This window comes from Pseudonaja textilis, chromosome Z, assembly GCF_049901715.1.
Source record: "Pseudonaja textilis isolate UNSWEBS1 chromosome Z, rPseTex1.2, whole genome shotgun sequence".
NCBI classification, from domain to species: domain Eukaryota; kingdom Metazoa; phylum Chordata; class Lepidosauria; order Squamata; family Elapidae; genus Pseudonaja; species Pseudonaja textilis.
In genome coordinates, this window is record NC_142008.1 from 124,521,165 (window position 1) to 124,531,773 (window position 10,609).

Below are 10,609 nucleotides of genomic sequence, written 5' to 3' on the forward strand. Positions count from 1 at the left end.
AATTATTATCATCGTGGAGTCAGCCGGAGGTTCAGACTGGGTTTGGCATTTTTGTCTACCTATTGAGTCCCCACCAAGGGATCTGGGATAGTCAGATCTGGATGCTTGCCAGGATCAACAACAAAAACAACAATAATAACAATACTCAATTATTATTATTATTATATTTTATCCATTAAACATGAAACTCAAGTCAACTGCACATTTTAAAATGGATCATAAATCTCACTGACCGGCGCCGGTGGTTGATACGGGTTGCTGCCAGCATCCCATCTACCAACCAAGTATCTCCTTAAAATTATTACTAAATAATCATAATTATTATCGCTTTTATTCATTAAGCAAGAAATTCAGTCCGCCGAACATTTTAAAATATATCACAAATAACATTCATTGGCACTGATGGTTGATATGCGTTGCTGCCAGCATCCTAGGTATCAGCCACAACAACCACAACAACCACAACCACAACAACAACAACAACAGCAGCAGCAGTAGCAAAGAAACTAAAGAAACTGTGGACCACCTGGTAAGCTGCTGCGAAAAGATTGTACAAACTCACTACAAGCAGCCGCATGTAACAACAATGGTACAATGGAAATATCATTTGCCTGTTAAGCAAGAACCGTGGGACCATAAAACAGGAAAAGTCATAGAAAATGAAAACCGTTAAATTGCTCTGGGACTTCAGAATCCAGACAGACAGGTACCTGGCCACATAACATCCTGGACTTGACAGTTGTCGCCAACAAGAAAAGACAAAAATATCTGGGTAGTGAATGTGGCAGTGCCAGGAGTCAGCAGGAGAGAAGAGAAAGAACTGGAGAAAATCACAAAATGTACAAAAACCTACACATAGAAATAGAACAACTGTGGCAAAGGCAAGCAAGGGTGGTAACAATAGTAATAGGTGCCTTGGGTGCAGTCCCAAAACCACTAGAGCATCACTTGAACACCATCGGTGGCATTGACAAATTTGCCATCAGTCAATTGCGGAAGGCAGCTTGACTTGGAACACCTTCCATCCTGCGGCGATATCTGCAACACCATCAAACATCCGGATTTGCCCATCCCAGGTCCTCGGCAAGGACTCGATAGGTAGACAAAAATGCCAAACCCAGTCTGAACATCTGGCTGACTGTGCGATGAGTAATAATTTGGCATTATTATCATCACCGGTGCTGGTTAATAATATTTGTAATACATTTTAAAATGCTCAGTTGACTCAGTTTCATGTATTTTGTTGTTGTTGTTGTTGTAGTACACAAAAATGACAGTATACACAGCAGACGAGATAACCATGCTGGGTTTCGTGTCACAACTCACTAGCTGAACACTTCCCAAGTGTTTAGGAATTATTATTATTATTATTATTATTATTATTATTATTATTATTATTATTATATCATCGCACAGTCAACCAGATGTTCAGACTGGGTTTGGCATTTTTATCTCATTATTATTATTATTATTGTTGTTGCTGTTATTATTATTATTACTATATCTTTTTTATTCATTAGACGTGAAAGTCAACTGAACATTTAAAAATGTATCACAAATATAATTGACTGGTGCTGATGGTTGATACGGGTTGCTGCCAGCATCCTTGGTGTTGTTGTTATTGTTGTTGTTATTATTTGCTGGCCGGCGGAACCGAAGAAGGATTTTTCCAGCCTGTTTTTCATGCACAGCGTACCGGGAAGCGACAATCTTATTTAGAAGTAATTTCCTCGACTTACGACCACACAGTGGACCCCCAAATTTCCGTCGCTAAGTGAGACATTTGTGAAGCCAGTTTTGGGCCCCTTTCATGACCTTGCCTGCCACGATTGTCAAGTTGTTCACAATCCGGCTTCCCGCTTGGCTGTGCTTGTCAGAAGGTTTGATATTCAGATAAAATCATTTCTTATTTTGTATTTCTTGCTTTTTCCATTTTCCTGATCCAATCTGCAGCTTTAGGGATTTCCTGAGGGCACTCAATCCAATACAGGCAGCCCTCGACTTATGACCACAAGGGAGTCCAAAATTTCCGTCGCTAAGCAAGACATGTGTGAAGTGAGTTTTGCCCCATCTTTCTGGCCAGAGTTGTTAAGCAAACCACTGCAATCGTTAAACGTCCGTCTCACACACGGTCGTTAAGTGATTCCAGCCCCCCCTCCCCCGTTGACTTTGATTCTCAGCAGGTCGCAAAGGGGAACCACGTGACCTTCCAGGACACAGCGACCGTCGTAAGCCCATGCCGGTTGCCAAAGCGGCAGAATTTTGGTCACGTGACCCCTGGAGGATGCTGCAACGGTCGCTAAGTGTGGAAAAACGGCCCTAAGTCACTTTCTGCAAGGCCATTGTAACCCCATTATGTTTGCAAGTCAAGGACTCCCCGTAAAATACCTTCCCCGTTGCCTTGAGGGCCCCCCGACTGAAACAGGCGCTCAGGAGAAGCCACGGGAGATCCCGTCAGCCCTGTTTCCTCCACCACCACCTTTTAGTAGGAGACAGCCCTACCTTCATGGGTCTGTCCACGCGCCGCCGGAGCGCGCGCATCCAGTGGGCCATGCCTGAATAGTGACACATGTATGGCGTCAGGAAAGGGGTCTTCTTGCTGAGTTCCTTGTTGACCAGGGACAGCTCCCGGTTGAAGAGCATGAAAACGTCCACCGTCTTCTTGTCGAAGGTGCGCTTGATGGCCTGAAGGAAGGAGGCCGGTTGGAAGAGGCCCAGGGAGCGAAGGTGCCCCACCCAGGAGGTCCCCGAGGCCCCGAGTTCCAACTCTGTGGTCCTCCCCGGCTTCCAATTTAAGTTGGATTTATTTTCAATTTATTCTCCAAAGTACCAGAGGGCAGGACAATAAACAACAGGTGGAAACTAACCAAGGACAGAAGCAATTAAGGAGAAATTTCTTGACAGGGAGGACAATTCACCAGTGGAACTGTTTGCCACCAGAAGTTGTGGGTGCTCCATCACTGGAGGGCTTTTCAGAAGAGAACGAACAGCCATTTTGTCTGAAATAGTATAGGGTTTTCCTGCTTCAGCAGGGGGCTGGACTAGAAGACCTCCAAGGTCCCTTCCATCTCTATTCTGATTCTATTCCTTGAAGTTGGTGTTTTCGAGACCGGACAACCTGAAGATGGATGGACCTCAGCTCCCAGAATTCCCCAGCCAGCCATGTTGGAGTTGAACAAGTCTTCCCACCTTCAAACTATCCAGGTTGAGGAGACTGTTCCATTTTCTACCACCACATTCCTCACTTCTCTGGCGCTCACATGCATATCACAACTGAGGAGATTGGCTGCTATGGTTGGACCAAAGGGCCCTTCCAGGATCCCAGAATTCCCTTCCTGGCCAAGGGATTCTGGGAGTTGAGGTCCAGGTCAGGAGAGGCTGTGCTGGAACTTGATGATCATGGACTTCAACTCCCAGAATTCCATGCTTTAGATGGGAGGGCTTTCACTCCCACCCTTCCATGCTTAAGATGGACTTCAACTCCCAGAATTCCATGCTTTAGGTGGGAGGGCTTCCACACCCAGACTTCCATGCTTAAGATGGATGGACTTCAACTCCCAGAGTTCCATGCTTTAGGTGGGAGGGCTTCCACACCCAGACTTCCATGCTTAAGATGGATGGACTTCAACTCCCAGAGTTCCATGCTTTAGGTGGGAGGGCTTCCACACCCAGACTTCCATGCTTAAGATGGATGGACTTCAACTCCCAGAATTCCATGCTTTAGGTGGGAGGGCTTCCACACCCAGATTTCCATGCTTAAGATGGACTTCAACTCCCAGAATTCTGGGGATCGAATTCCACCCATGGTCAAGTTGCTTCAAGCCTTCCAAGCATCTTTCAGGAGACCATAGATTAACAGAGTTGGGAGGGACCTTGTAGGTCATCTAGTCCAACCCCCCGCCCAAGCACCATTTCTGACAAATGGCAGTCCAATCTCTTCTTGAAAGTCTCAAGGGATGACGCTCCCACAACTTCCGATCTAAAGACCACCCCAGGTCCAAGCCCTTCTCCTCCTCCTCGCTAATAAAATACAGGTCCACCAGATGCCCCTTTATAGCGTCGTTACAGCCCTTCTTGGAAGCCCTGCCTTCCCTTCCCCGCCCCCCTCCCCAGCTGCCCCCCATCTCTCCCCGGTTCAGCCACTGTGGGCCCACGTGTACCTCTCGGGAGGACAGATGTTCGAAGACGTCCTGAATCTCCACCCCATGTTCCACATCCCTCACCGTCTCGAAGGCTGAAGTGATCAAGTTCTGGGTCATGACTTCCAGGTCTTTGACCCCCGCGCGGAAGCTGATGGCAGGAGGAGGAGGGAGAAAAAGGAGGAGGAGGAGGAAAAGGAAGAGGAGGAGAAGAAGCGGAAGTGGAAGAAGGAGGAAGAGGAGGAGGAAGAGGAGAAGAAGAATAAGAAAAAAGAAGAAGAAGAGGGTCTTGTAAACCATCTAAAGTTCTTGGTGGACCTCCATGGCACGTGTCCCATGGAGCTCTCCCCTGCCTCCCCATGCCCCACCCACCCACACGTCTTTTCTTGTCAAAGTAGATTTTTCTCACCGGCTGAAGTCTTCGTGCCAGGTTGTGTTCTTCACATCCAGAATCCCTCCTTTCACATTCCGGAGGTTGTTGAGATATTTACTGAAGGTCTCCTCGATCTCCAGCAAGCTCCTGGTCATCTGGGGACCTTGTTGACCGGAGAAACAGGGCAGCGGGGTCTGTTTGCCGTCTTCCCAGCGGGCGAAGTGTTGCTGGCTGTCGCAGACCTATCGGGAGAAGGAAGCGGCTGTGATCACTATCTCCCACCAGGATCTACTCTCATTGGGCACGGGCCCCCGAAAATATGATGGGAAAAGATTCAAGTGTCAGGATTCCGGCGGTTGCCCTAAGTCGAGCTGAGCTTCAAAAACTTCAGAGGATTTATTCGGAGCCAACGTGTCGGCATGGCGTGTGTGGAGCTGATGATGAGACACGTAATTCGCTGTCACCTATGACCCCGTTTCCCCCCACACCCCACCCTTCTAGGTGTACCCTAATTCATATTCTCCAATAAAACATGTTCATAGCCAAGAGTCATCAATCGCATTCTCCAATTAAGAGATTTGCCCGGGCAGAAATTCCAGTAGCTTAGTTATAATCTTTGCAAGATAAGGATGGAATGCCCTTTCGATTCCAAACTGCCGCACTGCTCCTCCAAGATGAGGCCAGGACCCTCTGGGAGTGGGGTGCAGCCTCCAGAGCCTCCAGAGTCTGGCAAGAGCGAGGCAGAGGAAGAAGGGGAGCCTGTCCCCAGTGTGCATGTGCACAGAGCTGCTAGAAGGAGAGAGCAGCTGAGACAAAAGGGGTGACTCAGGAGTAAGGCTGGGAGGTGATTGCCCCTCCTATAATGGATAAAGGACAGGCAAAGGTACAGAAACCTTTGCAGGAAGCAACGTCGTTCACTCTCTTCGGATTAAACCTTGAAGCTCTGTATGGACTTTGTACTTCAGCTGGTTTTTTTAACAGTTCATTTGGCACTTTAGTTGTTGGCAGCAATTTAAAGGAGAGAAAGGTGGGTGCTTATCTCGAGGGACTGTTTGGGACTTATTACAGGCTGGGAATGAACATAATTCCCAGCGTTGAAATAAAACAATAAATTATTTGGACTAAGCGGTGTGCTTAATTACAGCCTCAGGGAGCCGTGGTCAGAACAGGATTGCAGAGGTCAACCCTGAGAAGCTAACATGGACCGCTAGAGACGGACACCGTACACCTACCTCCAGGAGGTCTTTGCAACGTTGGACAAAGGCATCCACCTGGGCGAAGATGCTGGTCTGGTCCAGGACCCATCCCTTCCCAGAAAGCCTGTCGGAAGAGTCAGCTGTTAATTTAACAATGAAACAGTGGAACTGCTTGCCACCAGAAGTTGTGGGGGATCCATCGCTGGGGATTTTTAAGGCGAGACTGGACAGCCGTTTATCTTGAATGGTATAGGGTCTCCTGCTTCAGCAGCGGGTAGAAGACCCTTCCCACACTGCTATTCTGTTATTGTTATTCTCACTGGGGTGGGGGTGGGGGTGTTGTAGGTGGGCAGCAAGCAGCCCAGACCCTTAGAAAAAGGGGGTCTTGGCTTCATCTCCTCCCCCCCTTCTCCTCCCCACTCCAGGGGCGAGAAGTTTTCCGAAGAAATCAGCTAATCAGGGAAGGCCGAAGCCCCCTGCCCCGAAGGGACCAGGCTCGAGAGCTTAATCCGGGGAGCCCGTGCCACGCGGGGGTCTTGAATGCCTTTTTTACATCTTGCCGGCTATTGATCCAGCCCCGCTAATTTGAATTTGAAGCAGAGGAGGAACACTTAAGGCTTAATTGCCGAGGACCAGGCAGCCACTTAAATCTGACATCCCTAATCATAATGATGGATTATTTCTCAAGTGCGGAGAAGCTGGGCGGGCGGAGGGGAGGGGGTGGGAGGGGGCTTCTTGGGGAAGCAGCCTCAGCAGGGCTGGAAGAAGATTGAGGGAAGCCAAGGATTGGGAGGGTCTCCCCACCCACCCCCAAAAATTCAACTTATTGATTAGGATCCAGCCAGCCATGGTTTGCCAGAAAGCTAGCCAAGCGGGCTGCGAGCATCAAACCAGGATGGTCCGGCATGGCTCGGGAGGCTTTTTGTGGACAGGAGTAGACCTCAACTTGCAAATGTTCGTTTAGCGCAGGTGTCCAACCTTGGCAACTTTAAGACTTGTGGACTTCAACTCCCAGAATTCCTCAGCCGGCTGAGGAATTCTGGGAGTTGAAGTCCACAAGTCTTAAAGTTGCCAAGGTTGGACAGCCCTGGTTTAGGTCTGTCCCAAGTTACGACAGAGCTGGAACAAGGGACTGGGGTGTTTTTCGCACTTACGACCAGGGGTGGGATCCCAAAATCCCAGCAACCGGGCAGAGAGCTGGTGGCCGGGGTGGGTGTGGCTACGGTGGACCCTGCATTTAATACCTGTATTGCATGGAGACTCCAGGGAGGAGCGGGGCTAGCCGGTCAATTTAAATATCGGTTCAGAGGACCAGATGAAAACTTAACCTCCGGTTCACCTAAACCAGTCCAAACCTGTCCGAACTGGTAGAATCCTACCCCTGCTTACAACCGCAGCAGGCTGTCAGGATTCTGGCCGTTACCTTGCAATTAAATCATGAGTCTCCAGCCAAATTTCCAAAGAATTTATTGGGAGTTAACATGTCCAGCCCTGCCTGGGTGCAGCCGACTCTGAGACCCATCATTCACTGCCACCCTTGACCCCGGTTTTCCCCCCTTCTACCCCCTGGGTGTTATCATAATTCATATCCTCCAATGGGACACAGCCATAGCCCAGAGCCATCAATCATGCTCTCCAGTTAGATCGTTTTACGGCAGAAACTTCAGTCACCTAGTTACTATCTCTGAAAGGCTATTGATGGAATGCGCTTTCGGTTTCCAAGCTGCCGCACTGTTGCCCCCTCCTCCCTTTCTATTGGCAATTCTAAGAAGACCATAGAAATATTTTATGAAGTGACAGCCATTCCTGTGGTCACGTGTTCCAAATTTAGCCGAATGGCCCCCGGTTCGTATTTACGATGGCCGGTGTGTCCCTTTTGACAAGCAATGGGGGGGAGGCAGATTCACTTTATGACCACTTACTGATTGCCTGAGTCACTGAACAGCTGTGGCAAGCAAGTTCATAACACGGGGCAAAAGTCAGTGAAAGAAATGTTTTAGGGGGCGACGGAAATTTGGGGCTTACGTGAACCTCGTGACACTGTCCACCACCGGGACAGGCAAACACAAGTAGTCCTCGAGTTACAACTACAACGGAGCCCTCCAAATTTAAGCCACTAAGTGGGACATTTGTTCAGGGAGCTTTCTCCCATTTTACAACTTGTCTTGCCACAGATGTTAAGCGAATCACTGCAGTCGCTAAATAGCCACATGGTCGTAAATGCGAATCTGACTTCTTTGCTGGTCAGAAGGTCGCAAAAGGGAGCCACTGCGACCGTCATAAATTCGAGAAGGTGGCCAAGCGTCTGAATTCTGATCCCGTGACCTGAAAACACGGTCAATTTTTTTCATTCGCTTTTTTCGTTGTAACTTCAAACGGTCACTGAGCGAAGCGTTGTAAGGCGAGGACTAGCTGATAATGCAGGGAGAAAAAAAAACGATGCAAAGAAAACGCAGGGGGACCGTCGCGACATTGTCCGTGAGGAAGGGGCGACTGGCGAAATGCTAAATGATGGACAAGATTTCAGAATATAACAGATAATCAGAGTCGGAAGGGACCTTGTAGGTCATCTAGTCCAACCCCCGCCCAAGCAGGAGAACCTACACCATTTCTGGCAGAGGGCAGCCCAGTCTCCTTTTGAGAGCCTCCAGGGACGAAGCTCCCGCAACTTCCACAGGCAACTTCCGTTCCATGAGTTGATGGTTTCTCACTTTCGCTTTGCGGCACGGCTGGGCGCCTCGCTTAACATCCAGGCGATGCCTCGTTGCGCGGACGAGGCAGGAAGGCAGTGGGAACGAAAACAGCACGCGAGGAAAGGTATGTGGTGCGCTGGTTCTCCCCACGCACACAAAGGGAAAACGTAACAAGCGTATGAACGACAACCGCAGGAAGAGAAATCGTTCAAGGGTGCCGGGGGACAGAGTTGTGATCCAAAGTGTGGATCGGTGCAAACGGGTAGAAAATTCTGAGCCAAATCAACAACTGGGGCGGGCTGGAATAGAAGACCTCTAAGGTCCCCTTCCAGCTCGGTCTAAATAATATTCTATTCTAAATGCAACTTTTGGGAGAAACCCAGGAAATTTAGAAAAAAAAGTCTAAATTTTTTTGGGGGAAAGTATCGCTTCTACCGATACAGGGTAGTCCTTGACTTACAACCGCAACAGAGCTCAACATTTCTGTGGTTATCCCAGACGTTAAGTGAGCTTTGGCCCATTTTACGACCTTGCTGGCCACAGTCGTTAAGTGAATTGCCAACATTGGCAAGTGAGTCACATGGTCGTTAAGTGGATCGGGCTTCTCCGTTGACATTGTTCGTCCAAAGGTCGCTAAAGGGGATCCTGAAATCCTGGGACATCTCGACCGTCATAAACACAAGTCAGTTGTCAAGTATCTAAATGTAAATCATGCGACTCTGGGGATGCTAATATGGTCGTAAATATGAAAAACGGTCATAAGTCACTTTTCCAGTGCCATCGCAAAGTCAAATTGTCACTAAACGAACTTGATTGGGGGGAGTCAGAAAAACAAGGGAAAAAGCTCAGGAATTCAGGTAGTCCTCGACTTACAACAGTTCATTTAGTGACAGTTCAAAGACACAACTAAAAAAAAGTGACTTAAGACCGCTGTTTCACACTTACGTTTGTCGCAGCATCCCCCGGGCCACCTGATCAAAAGGCTTGGCAACTGACTTGTACTTATGACGGTCACAGCATCCCGGGGTCATGTGATCCCCTTTTGCGACCTTCCAACTAAGTAAATTCCATGGGGAAGCCAGATTCACTTAACTACTGGGTTACCGATTTAACAACTGCGGTGGTTCACTTAACGGCGGTGGCTGGAAAGGTTGTAAGATGGGGCAAAACTAACTTAACACATGTCTCACTTCGCCAAATAAATTTGGAACTCAATTCTAGTTATAAGTCGAAGACTGCTGGTTTATAAGGGATAACAGATAACAGATAATCAGAGTTGGAAGGGACCTTGTAGGTCATCTAGTCCAACCCACTGCCCAAGCAGGAGACCCAGATGGGAGTCCAATCTCTTGCTGTCTTAGGCTCAGAGTTGAGAAGAAATCTCTATTTCAGCTATTCTGCATATTGTCTGGGAAAAAAACACATTTTTATGGTGAATATTAGATTATTTACAATATGGGGATTTGGATTTGAAAATTAACACCCAATTAAAATGAAATGAAAAATGAAAATGACAGGCCAAAAGTAGCTCAAATTGACAGGGAAAATGCAATCGTTGCATGTTACCCATAAAGAGGGTGAAAAATGAGAAGAAAAAGAATTATATATGTAGCTTCACGCAGAATATTTCCTGATGCGGTGAAAATGGGGGCATTTCAAAGCACGTTAAACGCTTCGAAAAAGCGTTTAAAAGCAGCCCCTGTGTCGTGAGGAACACGTCCTCTACGCGGGATTAAAATAATTTAACAACCGGTTCTTGTGAACCGCTGCGAACCGGCTGAATCCCACCACTGAACGGGGTTAGGAATTCCCATCGTGAGTTGGTGAGGTCGTAAAGCCGGTCATGAACGGATAGTAGCTACAACCGTTTTCGGCGTAGTCCCCGACAAGCTCAGGCGGTCGTTCAGCGAATCGCCTGGCCGTTAAGTAAATCCACCTTCCCCAAGGGACATTTCGTTTCGTTCTGAGATCCGCTGGGGAGGTCTCCAACCGTGGGACCCACCGCAAATCCGAGCGGTGGCCAGTCAGGATCACTGAGGACTAGCCCCTTTGGCACAGTGCAACGTCTCCCGCCCACCCCCCCCCAGACTCCACCCCACCCACCCCCCCTTACTTGTTGTGCATGTAGGATGCCTGCTGGTAGCAGTCCTTCCACGAGGACATGCAGGAGATACAGCTGTGCAACGTCTGGCGGGTCGAGTTGATGTA

At 48.5% G+C, this 10,609-nt stretch overlaps 1 protein-coding gene across 1 annotated transcript in view; it reads right to left on the bottom strand.

Annotated features, from left to right (window-relative positions):
• DNAH2 (dynein axonemal heavy chain 2) overlaps window positions 1–10,609 on the bottom strand; it is a 123,277-nt gene that overhangs the window by 97,414 nt on the left and 15,254 nt on the right. Inside the window, 5 exon segments of the mRNA XM_087917291.1 lie at window positions 2,503–2,685; window positions 4,161–4,290; window positions 4,549–4,754; window positions 5,745–5,832; window positions 10,515–10,609. The exon segment at window positions 10,515–10,609 is cut by the window's right edge and continues 63 nt beyond it. Of these exon segments, the coding sequence (XP_087773417.1) occupies window positions 2,503–2,685; window positions 4,161–4,290; window positions 4,549–4,754; window positions 5,745–5,832; window positions 10,515–10,609 (702 nt within the window).